This window comes from Sinocyclocheilus rhinocerous, unplaced genomic scaffold, assembly GCF_001515625.1.
Source record: "Sinocyclocheilus rhinocerous isolate Xijiao unplaced genomic scaffold, SAMN03320098_v1.1 scaffold677, whole genome shotgun sequence".
NCBI lineage: Eukaryota > Metazoa > Chordata > Actinopteri > Cypriniformes > Cyprinidae > Sinocyclocheilus > Sinocyclocheilus rhinocerous.
Genome location: NW_015633185.1, coordinates 569,758 through 592,403, shown reverse-complemented (window position 1 = coordinate 592,403; position 22,646 = coordinate 569,758). Strand labels below are relative to the sequence as shown.

At 36.8% G+C, this 22,646-nt stretch overlaps 1 protein-coding gene across 2 annotated transcripts in view; it reads right to left on the bottom strand.

Moving 5' to 3' along the window:
• The window catches only part of adka (adenosine kinase a), a 163,611-nt gene that overhangs the window by 134,354 nt on the left and 6,611 nt on the right, over positions 1–22,646 (bottom strand). Inside the window, exons 1-3 of one of the 2 annotated variants that reach the window (XM_016556755.1) lie at positions 21,387–21,454; positions 20,173–20,247; positions 16,939–16,992 (exon numbers count right to left, since the gene is read on the bottom strand). In XM_016556755.1, coding sequence (XP_016412241.1) covers positions 16,939–16,992; positions 20,173–20,247; positions 21,387–21,400 — 143 coding nt within the window. In that variant the 5' untranslated portion in view covers positions 21,401–21,454. Of the gene's footprint in view, positions 1–16,938; positions 16,993–20,172; positions 20,248–21,386; positions 21,455–22,646 lie in introns of those variants that run through there. The other variant, XM_016556754.1, reaches the window with a different exon arrangement.

Genomic DNA, 22,646 nt, shown 5'->3' with positions numbered 1-22,646 from the left:
TTTAAGGATTTGTCTATATTTCATTTAGAATTTAGTGTTTGATAACTTTATTCAACTTCTGTAGATTTCGTAGTTGCTGAAGGACACATGTAAATATGATAAATTCATGTAAAGAGAAAAAAAAAAAGAGACAAAAGCAGCAGTTGTGAGTGGGGGGGGCCAATCCAAACTCCACCCCTGCGTTAATCGGTTTTAATATTTTTAATGCGCTAATACATACGATTAATTTTTTTAGTTTTAACGCGCTAATTTTGCATTATATATATATATATAAAAAATATGATCAGTAAGTCATGTCAACTTATGTGTTTACATTATTTTAACTCATCAAAATAAGTTGAGCAATTTCAACTTTTTTATAAGTTCAGTTTCATAATAAATACATAATATGAAACTGAATATTAATATAAGTTGAAATTACTTGTATATAAACACGTGTGTGTGTGTGTGTGTGTGTGTGTGTGTGGGGTAACTTTATAAAAAAAAATCATCCATATAGTATGTAGCTATCCCTAGCAAATATAACCCGCAGGATCAATGATGGATCTTAAGCATGGCTCGGCAGCAAACCATTTAATTTAAGTGAAGCACGAGGACCACATTTTTCCTTTTTATTTATTTTTTTTCCCATCGAGCACCAAATGTTCACTTATGAAGAGAGGGGGCACAGTGAGGAACATCAGACCGCACTCGTTGAAATGCCTCAACACAAATGTTACAAGAGCTGAAAAGAATGCGCTTAAACGTCAGATTGATAAAACCAGAGTCAACATGTCTTGCATATGCTTGTGGTTAGACATATTAAAGCAAGATGAGAGCTGAGTGTCTATCCAAGATGGTGATACAACTGATTCTTCAGACAGAGATTTAGAAAAACCCACTATTTAGGGACTTAGTCTTCATTTTTGTTTTTTTGGTCATAGGAAGCTTAACCAAAATATAGGTGCAAAAAAGAAACAAAAATAAGGAGAAAAGCACAGGGATGGAGGCGGGAAGAGAGAGCGCAATGCTATGATGCTAAACAAAACCAGGTCAAGTCTTCAGAATTCTTTCAGATGGAGCTTTGAAGCGCAACAATCACAGTTAATTAGATCCAGAATATCCGTCTCCACCCCAATAACATTGTTTTTGTCAAAAGAACTGGATACAATTAAACAAGAACAATGAGACCGCTCGCTCTAAATGCTGAAGTGAGATGCTCTGCTCTGCCAATGGCATTGTTTGCAGAGAAGACCTCTAATGAAGGAAGAATACAGCGCTTTACTAATGCAGGCCATATTCTAAACAGAACTGACAGCTTCTCACAGAACCACTGCCTTTATGACAGCCGACACCACACACGCTAAACATACAGAACTAGCAATAATAACGAGCACTTAAAAACTAATTAGCAGGCCGATATAAAACAACCTGTCAGGGCCGCATCCAGATAAGCGAGAGATATAGAAGAGAAGTTTGAAAGATAAGACAGTGGAAGGGCTGTAAATAAAACAAGCCGTGCGGTGTGCGTGTCTATGTCTGAGCTCACAGCTGCCCGCTCCTCAAAGATTCATGGAGATCCTTCAGAATGCCTTATGATGAACCATTCAGTAGTGGTTTGGGAGAATGCTGGTCAACGGAGCCGAGCAATGATTGCACTGAATCCACAATTCCTCATAGATGCCAATGGGTCCCCGGCTCAGGATGTGTTGTACACTAGAGAGGCCAACTGACAAATAAATAAAAGCCTTTTTGTCAGTAAACATGGGTTTATGTAAGTCCAAAGCTCCATGAGGATTGGATGGAAAACACTCAAGGGTACAAGAGAGGGAGATCATAAAAGAACAGAAACACACAGGAACAGTTTGTTTTGTGAGTAATCACCCCACTGAATAATAAAGTGAAGTGCATGTTCAAGTTGATTCCAAAACGTTAAGATGTGGTGAGAAACTCTGCAATAGCTAGTGTAGTAACACTTTTAGTGGAAAGTAACATCTAATTTTTATCAAATGAGAAAGTACGCTGACAGCAAATGGGATCTGCCAATTCTGCCATTATTTATTCACCTTCATATTGTTCAAAACACATTACTTAAAATAAATAAAAAAATAAAGGAAATTTCCATGCAGTTAAAATGAATGGAGACCGGCGTTTTCATGCTTTGAATAGGACCCAAATGCACTTTAAGACAGGCTAAGTAAATACAATGTGTATTTTACAATGTGTTTGCATGTGCAGAATGATGATAATGCATCTTCCAGTCTGTTATTAGGGATAATAAATAAATAATAAGTGTTTGCTAATATTGTTGTTATATCAAAAATGTAAAATTATTCAAAGAGGCAATATTTCCCCACTCCTGGGCCAAGACGGCCCCCTACCTGGGGCAAGAAGCTAAACTGTAATTTTAAAATGTAATAAAGTATTTTTAAAATATAACTTCACTGTATTTTTGATCAAATAAATGCAGCCTTGGTGAGCATAAAATACTTTATTACAAATATCTTCCTGACCCCAAACTTTTGAATGGTATACAAGTCTTCTGAAGTCACAACAATAACTTTTTGACCAACATATAGAATTAAATCAAAACTGCTCACTTATAATCCCCTTCAGTGAGCTGTAAATCATCAGCTCAGAGTGATTCTTGAATTGAGAATCTGATGAGTTTGATTCATTAATGATTCCATGAGATTAATTTTGTGAACCAAATAATCTGATTCACTGAAAAGATCAGACTTGGATGAAAAAAAAATAAAAGAAGATTCATTCACGGGCATCACTACCTCTCTCGCTGAACTCTCCCAAAGAGAGTGTTCAATTTCAGTCTGTTCCTCATGCACAGCTATCAAATGCATTCAGAAGACTTACATAGACTAATATAGTGCATAAAATGCCATTGTCCATTCAGTGCAATTGCATGGAAAAAAGCAACCAACACATTATTTAAAATATTTCCTATAATGTTTCACAGAAGAAAAAAAAAAAAAGTTATTTTAGGGTAAACTACATACAGTGAATGTCAGATGTGCTGTATTCATCCAACGGTGCTCAGGAGAGACCGTCTGGACTGGGATGCACATTGGTGCATGTCTATACTAGCACTGAGCTTTCTATTAAAGATTTATTTATCATCTGTTAAAGCTATTGACATACAACTGTGACCTCAGAAAGAGCGGTCTTATTTTCCCATTTGAAATCATGGCAAGCGTTTGGGCTCTGTCGAACAAATTCTGCAGAGGCCGAATCGGGAGTGAGCCAACACATGTCCTCACCTATACACATATACAGACACCTATACATATATAGAAAAAACACACACACAGACAGACACAGTCAGGATTAATGGCAGGGAACAAATTTAACCTGCTGTTGGGTGGTCGTGAAAAAGTCCAGATAAACTTTTGACTGCATGTCTGAATTATGAAGTGAAATAGATGGGTTCATTTATTTGGAAATGCACATACCAGGTGGCAAGAGCGTGGGACATTATTAATGTAGCTGTCATGTAAATTCCACATAAACACAGGAACAGAGAGGAAATGTACAATTTACAAGCATCTCACTGACCGAAGCCACAAAGCAGCCATTCATTCGCCAGGGCCACACGTTTAAATAGAAACAAGGTGGTCAATGGTTGCACGTCATCGTTAGCCTCTCAATAAACAAGTGAATTATACAGGCCTGTCACAAAACAGATTCAAGGTTTTGATTTAACACAGAAAATATATATTTCAGAGACGAAAAAAAAAAACAAGTTACATTTAATGCATTTAATGGCTAAAAAAAAAAAAGGTCATGCAGCTAATGCTGCTATGACTTAAGCGATAACGCTTGAAACCAGGAGGAATTTGCCTTTAGACTGCACAGAACAATTTGAAATCTATAAATTGAAGCTCAAGCACCGCGGGCTGGTGCGTGACAATCCAAAACAGAGTGTAGTTCGCCGGCGGCTGGGCAGTGGCCCTTCTCTCTCTCGCCCCAGATGAGTCATTAACAGGCAGGCAGAACCAAGTGTCCTGGCTTTAAATGCCACCCTCTAAAAATAAACCCCCAATTGCAGCCTGACTAATGTCTCCATCAGTATTCTCTGTTCTTGGCCTGCATGCTAGTTTAAACACTAACCTGCACGGCACACTTTTCCACAGGAGGGGGGACCTCCATCTTGCCCTCTCTCGATGTTAATCATAACACGCTTGGAAATTTCCGCTGCCTTTTACACATAGTTCTCTGAGGGTTTTCTTTACACATACCTAGTAGGGGAGGGGATCTGCTTTATCACGTAGTCATATGTTAGGAAAAAGCTGTAACTGCTTTGAAAGGTGTAGAAAGCCTTGTGTTGTACAATATATATGGGTGTTTCTACAACTACCAAGCACATTTATGTCCCAGGGGATGATTTGTATTACAGATTTTAACGTCTTTCTTTTTGTGAAGGTCCCATTAAAACTCTCTTTGAAACTTTTTATCATGTTTTCATTATTTATTTATCATATAATTTTTGATAATCATGAGGTGAAGTCACCAATAGCTCTAGAAAACCAAACATGCATGATTGATGTAGAATGAAGATGGGTCTCAAGTTGAGGTGAAAGAGGAGGGGAGATTCCTGTGGGCTGAGGGCGATAAGAACCCTCCTTTCAAATAAGGCTACATAAAGCATGAAACAGTGTGGTTAAGCCAGGAATGCAGCGGTTGACGTGCATGCCTACATGGCCCTTTACATCTGAATCGCAGACAGCCAGAGTGTCTACGGCCTCCTGTGAGGCCCTCTTCCCCACGTTAATGGAGAGAGATGGGGAGGACTTAATAAAGCTTGGTGGGACACCTGCTCCTAGTCATCCACACTGGGGAATCTGAGCAGTCTGGGTGTTTATTTCACACGAGGGGACTCCAACGGACTGGAATCGAACGCACGCACACACACTCACACAGGCACAGACACACAGGGGCTCACAGGATTTGGGCTTGAATAACTGTTTTTCAGCACCTTGGAGCACAGACGGCGAGGGGCCCTGCTCTCAGAGGGCTTAAGGAGTCCTGCTCAAAAGTAGCAGCTGCCTCGGGACCTTTCCCCCCTCGCAGGGGCCCAGGGGATCACGTGGCTCGGCTACAATCAAGAGCCTTTTAACCATTTAATCATTTAGCAGAGAGCACACACATATCATTCTCCACCCTAAACAGCTGTCACGGGGCATCCTGAGCCGTTGAAACCAGAGGACGTCATTAACCGCCATAAAACGTGCTCTGAAACAAGTTAGTATTTTATATCTGACACAAAGTTCTCCCATGGGATGCTACTGAATCAATGTCAGGACGTCCTGGGTAAAGAGCTTTTGATGTGTACGGCTGATAAATTGCAGTCTGCAATAAAAAAAAAAAAGGCTGTGCAAGCTGCAATTCAAGTTCATTTAAATACAAATCCAACAGCAACTAATAGGTAGTTGACATGAATTACTTTTGGAAAGTTGTCCTGTGGTATGATGTGTTGTACCTCATTTAAAACAAGCAGCATTTACCTTTTTAAAAAATAATTATATAATTTTTACCATAAAAACACATGCAGATTTTATCATGTCATATAACCTGAAAGACAACAAAGAATATTTACGCTTTAAAATTGTTATATAAAAAAAGTTACGAATATTATAAATAAGAATTCAGATTAATTAAAATTATTATAATTCTTTAATACATTTGAATTATATATTTTTTATTATGTTTTTGAAATATTTACTTATTTTTAAAATATTATATATTTTTAAGTTGCTTTTGAGTATATTGAGTGAAACTGCATTGTCAATGTGTTTATTTTATTTTATTTTTTAACCTTGTGTCTGAGCTGCATTTTATGTATGAAAAGTGCTATAAAAACATATACCAATTTATTTATTTATTTATAAGGTAAATACAAGATTAAGTATACATATAGTTGTACATAGTTGACATCCACCAAGTATACACACACTTTTTCCTCACACACAAAACCCACATGTAATCAAACTAAGTAAAACTGATTGAGTTTACCAATGATAGTAACATCTAAAACGTACAAGACTCATTTGCCAACAGGAATCAGTACTTCAAAAACTCAACAAAACTACAGGAAGATCTGAAAGACAAGTGTTTTCTCCACAAGAATTCTCTGTCGAAATCTCTCAAGAGGAGAGTTTTCCATTTGATTGGCACTGAAGGCTAGATTTAGACAAATAGCTAACAGACTAACTGGGATGACACAAACAATGCAGGACGACACCGAATGTAAAAGCAGCCGTCAATCCTCATTTCAACAGAGTCATCTGGTGCGGCAATTCTTCCAGACCTTCAGGAATTAGCAGCGTGATCAATGGATATAATTTCCCTCTTTTCTTCCTCTCTTGGGTGAGGCTGCTAATCAGCAACACCAAGCTAAGCAACATGGTTTGTTTAATTATTCTGGTAGTTTACAAGGACACGGAGGACTTCATGGAAAAAAAAAAAGTGGGGAGGGGACGGATCGGAGTGAAAAACTGGTTCTTTAAAATATTCTTTACTCTGACAAGTGGAAAGCCAATTTAAACGGAGATGTTAAAATGAGCCGAATGCGATGTGCTGCAGCGGAGGCAGTCTTCCAAAACAATTCCGAGGCGGCCCGATGACTGATTACCCAACCGCTTATTTGTTTTGAAACAATTACTGGTAATCATATTGATGTTTATGCGCGGTGCCCTTTCTGAGAAGTAAAACTCTGCTTTGTAATTACATCACTGGAATCTAATCAAGAGGAGATAAACCTTCACCTATGCTAACAACATATTAAAATGCAAATCAGCGCAGTTGCGGATTCGCACACACTCGTGGGCCTAATTACCCCGTGATGTCACAGACGTGGTCCTTGTGTTCCATTTCCTTGGCAATCTATCAGTCTGAATCTGCTCATTAACTTTACAAATATTAACGACAAGACGTACAAATCGGAAATAATCTGTTTTTGATGAGCAGCGCAGGTGCAGACGAAGCTCGGAGGAAACATGACATCATTGTCGCCCTATCAGACAGACATCATTGAGCCCTCGGACTCGCATTACCAGATCGCCCTGAGGTAAAGCTATAGTGATGTCAGATCATCTTCAGGTCAGAGGGCAGGACCCCTCACACCATCGTGACTTGGATCCTTCGTCTAGTCTGAAGCAATGTGTCTGTGGTGGCAGTCTGTAGTAAAAAAGACTTTTAGCTGATCTCCTAAGGGAGACACATGGGATGATCCATTCAGCTATGATGTTCCATGTCAATAATTCATATCCATGCAGAGAACATCACACGGCCTAATGTGAACCATCTACGAGTGCACGACTGCAGCGTTTCATCAGTAATAAAGAAAAAAGGCATTGAAGAATTTTCCAGTCCAATTTACTCCCACAAAATGGCTGTAGGATCTTGTTTTCTGTAAAAGTATGCTCATTTAAGGAACTTTTGGCTGTGAATCAGTCAGAGATAAATGAGGGTAATTATACACATGGCCCAACTGTTTAAATTAGGTTACAAGTTAGGCTACAATAATTGTAACTGCTAAAAACGAATGCTGAAACTGCTGGTTTCCTTTAGCAAAATACATGGGCTGAATTTTTTTTCTAACATGCCATTTCTGTAGTGCAAATGCTGTGACTGATCTGCTCCCTAAAAACATGATAATAAATAAGACAGTAACCATAAAATTTGGTAATTCATTCACCCTTATGTCATTCCAAACCTATATGACTTACTTTTGTCCGTGGATCACAAAAGAAGTTGCTTTGAAGAATGTCCAAGCTGCTCTCTTCCACACAATAACAAAAACAAAGGACAAAAAGAAAATGCACTTGAAAAGCATCAAAATAATTCAAATAATTGTATGCAATATTTTGAGTCTGCTGATAGTTTTGTGTAAGAAAAAAAAAAAACTACATTCAATAGCATCAACCACTATATTTTATGTTAAAAAGTGCAGCTTTGGCATTATACTATATAATGTCTATCACTCAAATAAATCATAAGAGAACAACAGGATACAAGGGTGAGTAAAATGGCAAGTTTAATCTGAACAAACGATTCATTTATAATAATAAAAAGCATTTTATATAACATTACATTACATTTTTTATCTGAACTATTTTATTTTAAACCATTTGATATTACTATTATTATTATTAAATATTACAATTGTATTTATAACATTACATAAGAGATTATTAATATGTGCACTATTAACTATGATAATAATAACAAATACTAAATAACACATTTTATAACAGTACATATACATTAGAGCATTTAAATCTGGTCAAACTATTTGTCTGACAATAATAATAATTTAAACGTTATAAAACATTTCATACATATTACATATATTTCAAAACATCTATATAATACTGTCTTCATGAAATATTACATTAATATATAAATGTGTGTATAATTATATATATATATATACACACACACACCTAAATATATGTATATAGATAGATATGTTTAGATAGTTATGTAAGTATTCATCTAGAATTGTTTTGCTGAAACTGAACAAATCCTGCATGAGATGACATTTATCACAGCTATTCAAATCTTGAGAATCATTCAACAATACCACATTAGGAAAAACGTATTCCTCTACAACACACCCAGCACAATAATACTTCATTACACACCCAGCATATTTTCCATGATGATAGCTGGCTGACGCTCAAGAGCGCAGTGACTTACAGCTCCACCTGCAGGAGAACCCCCACAGTGCATTTCAGCTAAACTGCAGCCAGGACTAGGGGGCAATAGAGTGCACATAATCATTCGGCTCTGTTGGTAATGAGGTGCTAGGGAGACAGTAAGCATAGAGCAGCAGGTCTGAGGTCAGTTTTATAGAGTGATTCGAGATGATTAAAGTCAAAGCTGGGGTTTGTGGCAATTTGAAACCCGACAGCTCAGCGTATAGAACCAAACACTACACCAGGAGTGAAGAGGGAAAGGCATCCGAATGCTGTCGTAAACATAGCAGACATGCATGCTTGTAAGGAGAGCGTGGAGAGGGACCAGCCCACCACCATCAGGCCAGCATTTAGTGCAGCAGGAAAACAGACGGCCTGGCTGGGCTCCACGGCGGCCCGCAGCTTAGCAATTAGAGATTGTCCAGCTTTGACTGGAGAACAAACAGACTTTAAAAAAACGACTATACCTGACTCCCTGTAACACTTGGTTACAACCTACCTAATGCATCTCGGCAGAAAAAGATCTATGTTCCCACCTGAGAGGGCAAAGACCAATAGAAAATCCCATAGTGGCCATAAAAGCCAATGTTGCACTGGGCCGCAGTGTACAGTCTGGAGTTTTCCTGGCAGTCAGCTTACTGCCGCCGTAATTCACAGCACATAAATCTAAGCAGTCATAATGTCCAGCAGGGCTTGAACGATGATGAAGACCGAGCACTGGTGCGTGTCTGCCAATGGGAAGGCAGAGTAAGGACGGCTCACACAGGGATAACCTAACAGGAACATACAGTACAAGTTTGTGGCTCATTTAAGTGAACAATATGTTTTCTGAGCGTATAGCTCTCGACAGAAGTGGCAGGAATGCAGCGCCGATGATTAATTGTAGCAGTCTCCTCCAACTTTAAGAGCTAAGCATCCCTGACAATCTATTTTTTCCCTTTCTTTAATGTTGACAAAGCGTTTTGCCCCAAACACTGCTGAGTAAATGTTCATACTGCAAGCGTGCACAATTTGCAAACTGTTTGTCCCCCTCAAATATACTATTTTTCCCGATCTTTCACGCACCTGCAATTTAGCTTTTGGTGTGCAACAGCTCTTTTTCCTGCCTGCTCTCAAATAAAGAATAGCACACTCATCAAAACCAGCCCCATCTGAGACACAGGAAACAGTCCGACTCAGCTCTCTCCGGGGGGAGGCAGATTGCTCGCGGGCTGCGCGGCGTTAGGACAAACTACAGAACAAAAGGACGCAGATCAGAGCTGGTATGTTCTGCGATTGTCTTGGTATTCATGAACTCAATGTGATGTGTTCTCAATAACGGTTTCAGTATATACAAATGACTCAATTCAAGAATTTCAAAACAAATAACTTCAGTCAAGCTTTGCCTTTCAGCCTGGGAAGCAACTCAATTGTCCGTCCCTAGCTGAACAAAACTAATCTGAAATCGGATAAGATTTCCTGTTCCCTGCAAAAGCCACCCTGTGGCATGGTGCTGTGTAAAACTGTTAAAATGCCTGAGCGTATGCCTCCACCTGCTGGCTGCCAGTGGTACTTCACCTGGTGTCTGTTCACATTAGCTGATCCCTTTCCAAACATGCCTGTTACTAGACCAGAGGCAGCTGTTCACTACTTTAATACACTGGCACACATGCCACCTCTTAAAACACAAATGACTTCTGTTACAATGACATAAGAACAAGAACTGCAGAGCTATAGATAGTAATTTTTCTAGATATTTGGGACTTGACGAGCATAAAATAAAATAAATAAATAAATTTTAAAAATAAACGTAAAATTTAAAAATGAGTGTGTGCCCATGGTGTGTGTTCACTAGTCACTGCTCATATCGTGTGTGCGCTAACTTGGATGGGTTAAATGCAGAGGAAGAATTCCGAGCATGGGTTACCATACTTGGCCTTCACGTCACTTCACTTGTAAAAATGTAAAGAAAACCATGCAAAATTTAATTTCCAGTATTAATGAACAACATTAAAACAGCAGAGTATTTCGTTTCCAGAAATGTAGGACTTAAAAAAAAAAAAAATAGGGACTACACAAATTAAAATACATAAATTGTTTGTCACAAGATGGCAGTGTTGTGAGTTTAATCATCATCTGGCTTTCTGCAGGGGTCAAGTGCTGCATCCCAATGTGCCTGCTTATACTACGCCCTTAAAGTATGTACTCTTTTGGTGAAGAAAAAGTACACACTTTTGAGTGTGTAGTAGAAGAGTAGCTTTGGGACAAACTATCACATCATACAGTTGCGTCTTTAACAGACCGCTCTGTCGCATAGTTACACGCACCCTGTCACTGTAAACTGGCCTGTCAATCATCTTGTCACTGTTAACATCCTCCACATTTCGTTTCATTTAACTTCCTACCATATTGGAGAGAAAAGTAGCAGCATATTGATCTGCGAGCCGCAGACCTTCATGCGGAGAACTCTGCTCATATTTTTCGCATAATGATGCATTTAAAAGTTAATGGCCAAACAAATGTTTCTGAAAGTTCACATTGTTATTGCAGATGAAATATAACAGATAACATTAAATAAATATTTTTACCAGGTCAAATGTTGATTATTAGTAACTCAAACCCCTTTATCTAAACCTCTCAACCGTTGGTCGTGCACATCCTCCATGTTTGTATTTTTTTTAACGTTTTATTTGTGTTTGTAGTTCTGAACTGAATCCTTGGCCAAAGCGCAATGGATTGTGGGCAATATTAGCCATTAGAGTGTGCACAGATCCACACTTCAAAAATCTACCTGAAATAGTAGACCATCCGGGGACTTTTGGCAAACTATTTTCAACATGCTACGCTTTGGGACACACTTATTCTAATCTCACTTACTATTTAGGATGGATAGTATGAACATTGGGATGCAGGGTCTTTTTTTTCTGGTTAGCATGGCAGTTAAGCCTCTGCTAGTAGATGCTGTTACTACACAATTTGGTTCTAACAAGCATTTCTTTGAAGGATGTTCAAAAATTGCTTTTTTTTTTTTTTTTTTTTTTTTTTAAGAATGACAACAAAAAAAATCATTTCATTGCATTAAATAAATCAAGTGGCATCTTAAAACAAAAGCTTTTCTCAGAACTCTCTTTACTTTTCTAAGTCTAAAGTCATTTTTCGTGGAGACCAGTATAACCATTATTTTCCCTTCACCTAAATGCACTGTGGCTTATAAAACAGGATCTTCCCTTCCCCAACTGATACAATGCTCTATGAACAGATTAAACAAAACCAGACAGATTGGAACGTTTAGTAAATATACACTCTGGCAACAGAAAATAAACCACTGCATAGAGTACAGTGATTGGTGACTGCACTCAGCTGCCTCAGGGCCTTGTAAATCACACAGGGAGCAATGAATGCCAACGTACTCCCAGACAGACTACAGCAAAATGCCAGGGCATCTGTCTGTGACATAAAACTCAAGCACTCTTCAGTCCAAATGACCAAGAATGTAAATGAACAGTATTATGCAATGCAAAAATCTATATTTAAGCAGTAAGCTCTGAGAGGTTGGACAATATTATGAATATAGTCATGGCTAAAGACAGATGTTTGGCACTACACACTTGCAGGCCCTTCAGCTGTGACTGCATTCATGAAATAAAATGCTGACGAAACAGTAGAAACAAAAGCAGAAATTTGACAACTTTTACAATTAGTGATGTACAATATTTGAATTACACAGTATTCTAATTTTGTCCAAAAAAAAATTTACTTTTATTTTATTTTACTTCAAATAAAAAGGGTCATATTCAACACTATTTTGTCTAAATAAAAAAAAATGTAAATGCTACAAATGCCTTTAGGCATTACAGCATGTGCTGAATAAAATATGGATATTAATTTTGAGATTTGCAAAATCTCAATTTAATTAAATTTTCATTTAACAGTGTCAAATTACTAGTTTAGTTTTTTTTTTTAAAGATTAACTTTAAGTGAGTGCTATATGACAGCAAAGGTAGTGTAAACGTAAAAAAGGAAATGATCATGCAAAATATCCAATATTGACCAATACCAATAAAATAAAAAAGATACCAAATATCAGCCTAAAAATGATAAGGTAATATGATATATTGCACTTTCCTAACTACAACTACAAATTCCAACAGTTCTACAATAAACAAAGATTACACTATTGGTTTTAGCGTGGGTCAGAGAAAAACAACCAGACAGAGGGCATGAGACCAGGTTGAATGTGCTTTAAATGCACAGCTAAATCATATATAGCAGGTTTATGAAGTGTTGTGAATAATGAAGAGCATGTCTGGCCCTCCACCTGTTGCCTTTGTGTCAGGCCAAAATCTCTGATAAGGACAATGAAAGAGAACAGAGTGGAAGTGCATTCATAATAATGCAGACTCACCAAATCAGACCCTTTCAACCTGACGCATTCATAAATAAATTAAACGCACATCGACACACAAATCAAACTAAAAAAAGGAACATGAAGAGAGTGGTAAAAAAAAAAAAAGCACTGCACAACGAGTCGACTGTGAAAGTCATTGAAAGAAGTGACATTCAGAGCTGCCACAAGGGTGCTTTGGATCAAATGCTTAAAGGTTTTGAGGTTGACATACACCTCTCCGCACCGCTTTAGGCAGATTACAGGCCTTTTTTTTTTTTCCTTTGTGGAGTCAGCTTGGACCACTTTAAGCATCTGAATTCTTTAAACACAGTGGGATGTAGGGTGGTCCTTGCTTTTTCTCAGTGGTAAGCCACATTCATTTCTCTTCATACAAGGCCACTGAAGAGAGGCCCACAGTTTCAAACATAATAGTCGATGACAAGAGCTTTGGTTCCCACCGGAATCATCACAAGCAACCTAGATTAAGCATCCAAACACTGCAAAGCAACACTTCGTGGCCGAATCAAACATTTAGCATGGTTTGAGGTTACTGGCCCACAGGACATAATCATTAGCAAACTGAATGAGTGTTAATGTCACACAGGCATCCGTGTGCATAAACCAAGAAGGAACAACCCAATGATTTACAGACAATAAGCTATATTGTTTGAAGCGTGATGAAAGGGCCACCTCATGATCATATGTTTTACATTGTGCAAGCTGAAGTGATGCATTGTTGAGGTCCGCACACAGAGAGAGGAAGAGCACAGCGCAGCTGAGTAAACCAATACAGGGCAAAAGGTCTCTGTCTGATCCATGTCTTTCTGCTCAGTCTCGACTTATACACACTATAATCTATGAATCCAAACAAAAACAACCCTACAACCTTTGGAAAGAATTTCTGAGAAGAGCTTGTTACATACAAACACAGTCTGATCTGGATAGCCAAACATTTCCTATGACCGTAGTGTTGTGGAAAACAGAAACTTAAAAATTAACAAAAATATTCAAGTCATCGTTGTGTTCCATATTCATATTTAACATTTACAGTACATAAAACCGTGTTATCACACATAGTTGATAAAGAGTAAATGGCACTTTTTTGACTGTAATCCTTCTTTGTTGTTTTCCCAAATAAATAAATGCTATCATCATTAACCCTCAATTTGTTCTTATATGACTTTCTGCTGACATTTTAAAGTTTCTATATGTTAACAGTTGAATTAAAAATGAAAATTTTTACAGCATTTATTAATCTTGGTTAATACTAATTAGTAATTAATGTATCATGGATGAATACGAGCAATAAATGCCATTAAAATCCCATTCATTGTTAGCTTATGATAATACTTTTTTTTTACCAATGAAAAACAGTATAGATGGAATATTTAATCTGGATGAAAACAAGTTTTTACAATGGCTCGCACTGTATAAAGGTACTAGATCACTTAATTTTTGCCATCTCACAACTGTCAAAACTGTTTTATGGAGTTTTTGACTACTGAAAGTTTTTTTTAAAGAAATATATATACATACATATAAACAATTAGTATGTTGTTAAACAATAGTACAATCCAATGAATGCACTGCAAAAAATGATCGTAGTATAATAATAGTAAAAGATTGTAAAAATGCTAAAGCAAAAACCTGTTAATTGGTTAACAGTACATTTCCGTACTATATATGGTAAGTAACTATAACAGATCTAACCTCACATGTAAATTTACAGTAAAATACTGTCAAAATTACTTTTTTTGTATAAATTAGAGAAAAACCATAAATTCACAATTTCCTGCATAACACTTCACATTTGACGTTTTTCGTTGAAATAGGCCTAACTGTTTCTTCTTAGTTTTTATTTCTTCTCAGTTGTGAACATTAGGGTTTTATCTTACATCTACTGTTGTTAAATTAATGTTTATTGCATTATTTCAGTATCATGTGTGTTACCATGATGGTGTTCAGTATTTGTGTGAATGACATTGTGTGCACCTTCTCTATAAGTATTTCCCTCCTCAGATTGTGGAAAAGCTTTTTGTGATGAGCTTTCATCATGTGACTTTCTCATCACCACATAACTATGGCACAAAACAGATGTTTTTGGTGGTTGTCAGTGTATAACTATGGCACAAAACAGATGTTTTTGGTGGTTGTCAGTGTATAACTATGGCACAAAACAGATGTTTTTGGTGGTTGTCAGTGTATAACTATGGCACAAAACAGATGTTTTTGGTGGTTGTCAGTGTATAACTATGGCACAAAACAGATGTTTTTGGTGGTTGTCAGTGTATAACTATGGCACAAAACAGATGTTTTTGGTGGTTGTCAGTGTATAACTATGGCACAAAACAGATGTTTTTGGTGGTTGTCAGTGTATAACTATGGCACAAAACAGATGTTTTTGGTGGTTGTCAGTGTATAACTATGGCACAAAACAGATGTTTTTGGTGGTTGTCAGTGTATAACTATGGCACAAAACAGATGTTTTTGGTGGTTGTCAGTGTACAACTATGGCACAAAACAGATATTAGTACTTCAATAGGTTGGTATACTAGCATTATATCAATTAATGAAACACGCTTTTTTACTGTAATTTTAAGTTCAATCTGCAAAACCAAATATGTTGCCACCATATTTTTTTCCGGTAGAGTTCTGGCAACCACAGCTGCCAGTATTTTCCAATAAATGTCACAGATTTTGTTTTTTACAGTGTGTAATATCCACTTTTGCAACAGCAATAAGCCCACTTCTCAAACTTTGTCCATTCCAGAATCCACTTGGTACCTTCTGACCAAATATAACTGGACACCAACAATTTCCAAACCAAGATGAATAAGGAGGAATATATACTGGGTAAAAATGAGTTTTTAAGTTCTCAAAACTAACTAAACTGAAGAAAAACAAGATAAATATATCCCAAATTACAGGCAATTACATGCAGTAAACAATACATCCCTGTTCTACTTCCTCAGGCTTTCAGTTGACTCCTAAGCCCATTACCAAAAGCAGGACATATTGTATGTTGACTAAAAGCACTCTAAACTTGCTCTAGCCACTCAGAAATGACAGCAGAATCGAGTGCAGATCTGAGCTGGATTGTGCTAAAGCTGGATTAGTGCATATCAGCCTTTTATGATGCAACTATGACATCAAGATGCTCAGACAAAAGCGCATGTTACCCTAAAGCTACTGCAAGTTTCCCCTGATGCTGAAATTACTGGTGCCACACTCTCAGTATCACATGAATCACTGTCTCGATCTCTGAGGGTCTAATCATTATGGGATTCACTGCTGAGACCAAAGAGTACAATTTCAGACTTATCAAACAGCAGCTTCACACATGATTAGATCAAGAGAAGTGGGATCAGATGAATCCAGACGTCTGAACATAATTCAGAGTTGTCAGTCTCCTACTAATGCGCTAAACATCCTTCTAATCTTTGCATTAAAGAGGATCATGCAATTGTTTAGATCAGATGCTAATCAACATGGAGTAACATCAATTCACAAGATGGCAACAAAACTGGTAATGCATAGTACAGGCACTTCCCTCCTGAGTAGATCTCACATCCTCTAAAGATGAAATGGAGTGAAATTTCTTTGTTGGCATACAGCCATGCGAATAAAATCATTTAACGAACGTGTTACTTATTAAGTGCTACTAAATAAGGTATTACAGTAGGGAAGTACATTATGCTACATGCAACAATGAGAGCTATTCTCATGAACTCTAGAGTCCACATCACATGATGTAAAAGAAACAGATTTTTTCTATTCACATGAAGGGGTGAATGTCTATAATCAGCCTTCAATATCACTGAACATACCAAAAGGGCCTGTGTTAAAACAAACAATATAGCACTGGTGAAATACACTTACATTTCCTTGTGTTTCTCCTCTGCTAATATCTGGTCATTTGGCTTGAGTCCATACCTGTTAGACACACAAAGCATCTACTCATAAAGAACAAGTCAAAGTTAAAGTAATAATAATAATAATAATTTCTTCTTCGTTAAAATATTTTTTATTTTAACTCCATTCATTAAAACAACATTAGTGGCATAAAATATTATGGTCAAAATATGACCTATGTCTAAAGTAATTCATGTTAAACAAATTTGTACCATATTTTTGTCATCACAAATAGCTAATCATTTTGAAATGTTCTCTCAAACAGATATTATCATGGAACAATCTACACAGAACAGATCCATTTGCCCCGAGATAAAGATAAGCACATGCAACAGCTCATTTCAGTAAGACGGCTGTAGGTGAAGGTCTTAGCCTTAAAACAAAATAAAGCTTCTTTCGTTGAGCCATAATCACTTCATCAACTTAAAACGTCTTTGGAAGCGAGTACAATAATTCGCCTATTTCATTTGAAACTGAACTCTGTGTCTGATTCCATCCAAAAACTATATTTACAAAACATGGGCAATTATGAGTCATTCGTAACAGAACATGAACTTGGTGTGCTTTTAAAAATGGAAACCATCTGATGACTGTCTGTAGTCTGTGTTTGTGGTACAAACGGTCATAACAGCTCATCTAATAAGGTGAATTTGTACATCTGAAGAGGATTATGGAACTAGACACTGACTTATTGCAACTACTGGAGGTCTTATGAAGCAACAATAAAAAGTATTTGGAGACAAAGGCAAAAAACAACAGAATGACTTGAGTATTATTTACACTACTATTCAAGCTTTTTTTTTTTACTGTCAAAGACAGTAAATACATTTATATATAGACTTCAAATAAATGCTGTTCTTTTGAACTTTAAATTCAAAGGATCCTGAAAAAATGCATTACAATTGCATATAAAGAAGTACAACTGTTTTCAACTTTGATGAAGACAAGAAATGTTTAAGCACCAATTAGCAAATTAGAAGGATTTCTAAAGAATCATGTGACACTGAAGACTGGAGTAATGGCTGCTAAAAAAAATCAGCTTTGCCATCACAGGAATTAATAACATTTCAAAATATATTAAAATAGATAATTATTTTGAATTGTAATAATATTTCACAATATAGCTGTGTTTACTGAATTTTGATCAAATAAAAGCAGTCTTGAGCATTTCTTTTAAAAACCAAAAATCTTACCCAAACTTTTTAATGGTAGTGTACAGTACATGCAGGTAAACTGTGGGGGATCTTGTTGTGATTCTCTCTCAATCAAATGAAATTTTAACAAATTAACCTAAGGAGTCAAATCTGAATTTGTCAGTGAATAATGTCTTTAAGAGAACATAATAAGTGATCAAGTGATATGACTGAGATTTAGGTGTCCTGAAGGAGCAATATTCCCCCCTCCCCCTCCATCAACCAAACAAATTGCTCAAGCAGCTAAAACTATTTTCCATTATCTTGAAAGTCTTTTTATATTTGGTATGTGGTCAATCATGTGCTGGGCCAATATCTAATCATTAAATAGGCAGCTCACTGATCTCTCTTAATGCATCTTAGTAAGCTATTCTTTGACTCTGCCCTGCAAACAACAGATCATGCAACTAAACAAACTGCTCTACACTTAGAATAAATCAAATGGAAATCATTACAGTCAAAGTCTGCCACAGGTCCAGCAGATTTAGGATTACCAAACCTGTTTGCAATAGTGCTGACAGTTAGGAGCCAATAAACTGAATTTGTGGAGGTTTATTCCTTTTCACTGCATCTCATTATATGTTTTTAAATGCAATCTGAGTGAATGGCGCTTCGGTTCTTTGGATTAAGCAATGCATAAATACATGATGCTGTTTTGTTCATAATTGTTTATGCAATTTACGAAATTATATTTGATTTATATGAGTTAATGTAGACGTAATGCACGTTTTTTTATAGACCTATTTCCTTGCGTTGACAATTTAAATGCGCTGCATTATTTTGCTCATTGCGTCCTCGGGAGCCAAGACAAAAGTTTCTTTAAGACCTATTTAATCTGCATATTAAACATTAGAAATTAGATATTTGTTTAATTTTTATTGTGTGTTTGACTGTTAAAACAAAAAATATTTGTTGTTTGTCTCAATAAATTGGGTTAATTTAAAAATACAGTGGTTAAATTTTAAATAAAAAAATTGTATTGCTCTTTGTTTTAAAAAGGTTATAAAAAATTTCAATAATTATCGATACCGAAACGATATGAAACATTATATCGTTGATACATTTTTTAGCTATATCACCCAGCCCTACCTGGTGCATTCTACAATTTGATCTGATCAGCTCATACATTTCCGAATGAAGTACTCACAAATGAAGTGATCGTATACAAAATCAGATCAAAACAGTTAGACCTGCACATTTATTTTTAAATGGTTTAGAAAGGTCAGATCAGGTTTCCAACTACTGAACACATCTGTTTAGTGAAACTGCTCTAAGTGTGCCTCACGGCCACGGTAAGGCAAGGATGCTATTGGCAAGTCGGGCACTGCCAGTGTGTTTGCGGTTATGTAATGGAGAGGGTATTGTTTTATGACTAGTGCTAGAATGGCACTCTGTGAGTAGGCCTACGTGTCAAACAGGAGATTTCCTCTCACCCGCGGAGTGTCCATGGCACATGCCGCCTCCTTAAAGAACAAGGACACCAGGTTTCCAACTACTGAACACATCTGTTTAGTGAAACTGCTCTAAGTGTGCCTCACGGCCACGGTAAGGCAAGGATGCTATTGGCAAGTCGGGCACTGCCAGTGTGTTTGCGGTTATGTAATGGAGAGGGTATTGTTTTATGACTAGTGCTAGAATGGCACTCTGTGAGTAGGCCTACATGTCAAACAGGAGATTTCCTCTCACCCGCGGAGTGCCCATGGCACATGCCGCCTCCTTAAAGAACAAGGACACCTGGCCTATTAAACGTAGTAGGTTTAATTTCTTTACAAAGAAGAAAGAAAAAGAATATTATGAACCCAAAAGCTACTGGGCTTCCAGCGTCTCTTCAATTCTAATATGGGCTGACCAAAAATCAACCCCTCAGTGACATGTAAAAAAAAAAAAAAAAGAGGTTTTAGTTCACACGTCACGACACACTTGATACAAAAGCAAACGTACAGCAGTGCCTAGCCATGTCATCAATTAGATTCAAATCCAATTGATTTTAAAGAGACATGTGACTTACTTGTCTAGAAAGTCTTTGTCCACCACAGCACAGATGTCAAGCAGGGGGTTTCCCATCCCGAAAAGGGCATTTTGACTGCAAAAAACAAAGACATGCATGTCCAGTTAAGACATTAGGAAAACATCCGAGTAGTTCTGACAACAGACGTAAGCAGAGTTACACTAGAATCATATGCACAGGGCCTTTCTGATTCACTTGCATGATGTGTCTTCTAAAAATACCAGGGACATTTCTTTGACCAAACAGACTATGTTCAGCATTTTCCCATAACAATTACAACTACAGCACATTACACAATCGAAAAAGCATGCAAGCATTGCTTTTTAATGAAATCCATGATGAGCTACAAGCTGGATATTTTGTCTATCAGATGCAGAAATACTCGGTGTTTGTTTAGCCAGACACAAATAGTTTTAAAGCAGAAAACATGTCATAAATGTTTCAAACTAGGCACTAAAACATTTAAGAAAGCATTAGACAGTCACCACATCTAACAAACCAAGCATTCAAGCACGTGGCTGAGTGACTGACTGTTCATTCACCCTGGATGAAACGTGTGGTGGAGACCCTAAGATTAAAACTTTGCCTCTAATCGAGTGTTGACAGATGTGATAAAATTACTTTGCAATGAGTAATGATAAAAGCCTGCATGTCTTTCCATAACATATTATTCTTTATTATTAATGTAAACAAATAAGGGAGCACTTCCAAATACTACAAGAAATGAGCCATGATTTCTATTGACAAATTAGCAGGCAACAAAATGTGTCTAAATGATAATTTGCACTGCTACATTCAAAGAAAGACAATTGTTTAGTGCAGGTTATGGGGAACGTGTGAATAAGCACACGTGTCAGTGTGGGAGTTTGTGAAGCTTGTGGTGCTCTAAAACAGATGTTTAAGGGGTGCTGTTCAGTGCATAAAGAAATTTATGAATATCATTTCTGTAGTGACTTAAATAATCTCTGTACAACTAAAAGTAAAAAAAACAGCCATCCCAGAAACACGGTAAATAAGCAAACTATCCAGAAAACTATATAGCATCACATCTTGTGAGCTTCCATTAGCCAAAACATCACCAAATTCTCTTAAAACGCCATGCTATTTGAGTTGGAAAATTTGTTTTTATTTACATTATGGGCTAACAAAATGATAAAACTTATAAAATTCCATATATAGCTGAATAGGTGTCTGACTATCCAGTGTAGTCCTACCTGGCTGTAGGCATGAGGAATGCTTGAGGTGATGCTCAGTGGAGTTTAATGACAGTCAGACAGCGGTCTGCAATGTTAGTAGAGACGCAAGAGTATGGCGCGCACTCCGTGCCAAAATCAAACGTTCGAATGACCGACCGACCGACCGAAAGTCAAACCAAACGTCTGTCCGAACGTCTTGAGCTTTGTGCGTCTTACACTGCAGGTGACCCACGTGACGACCAGACGTGACGTCAGCGTCTTGAAATTAGCTGGTTTTTAAACATTTAAGGAGCCAAGCTGCTGTGTAAAGACTATAAATGGACATTACAAGCATGACAATAAAGATATTTTATACATAAAAGAATACTATAGTAGCTATATGTGTCTTATATTTCTGTCGACTGAACCAGCCATACCATTAATTATGAATTTATCAGTCTTTTGCACAAGAAAGTCAATTTTTGCATATAAATATTATGCCAAATAAAAACAGAAAATCGAGCTTATATGCACCTGCATCATGAGATTGGGTTAGCCTACAACAATTAATTAGGCTATTTTACAAATGGGAATACAACGAATTCATGACAATGTTTTATATTCAAGCTACCCATACAATTTATAGTGAAAAGTTCTTTAAAAGCATCTGGAATGCAATAAAGCAATTTTTAAAGCTGTTTTTAAAGCATTTGCGGCATGGATTAAAAAAAAATACTAATAGGCAAATAAATAATTCACATCAGACAAAATTACGTTGCAGCAAATCCTTTAAATTTTAAGGTATTCAGAACAGAGCAACATAAAAATCAGAAAATATAAGCAGCTATACAAATATAGGACAAAGTTTTACATATAGCCTATGCCATTATAATTATAAAATAAAACGCAAATTATATTCGGCCCTGTTTTAGGCTTTTGCTTATTTTTATATTTTACACATCCATCAATTATCGTGATGAAAAAAATGACTAGCCATCTCCTCATTGGATGTGCCTTTAGTGAGAAATGCATCTTTAGGGATCACATAATGAAAGTGTTAAAATTTTCGATTTGAATTATTTCGTTTTAAAGTAGTATTTTAAAGCTTTCTATAGATATATATTTTTATCATGTCTGTGAGGCAATTCGCTGTTTCAGTTCATCATTGTGAAGCGCTCCTGTTCAAGACCGAGATGGCAGAATGCGCTTGTTTTCTTTATTTTATAAAAGCACAAGGTTTTGTTGATATTGTGAGTGCACACAAATAAAAGTAGACCCTTTACAGTTTAGAATGATGTA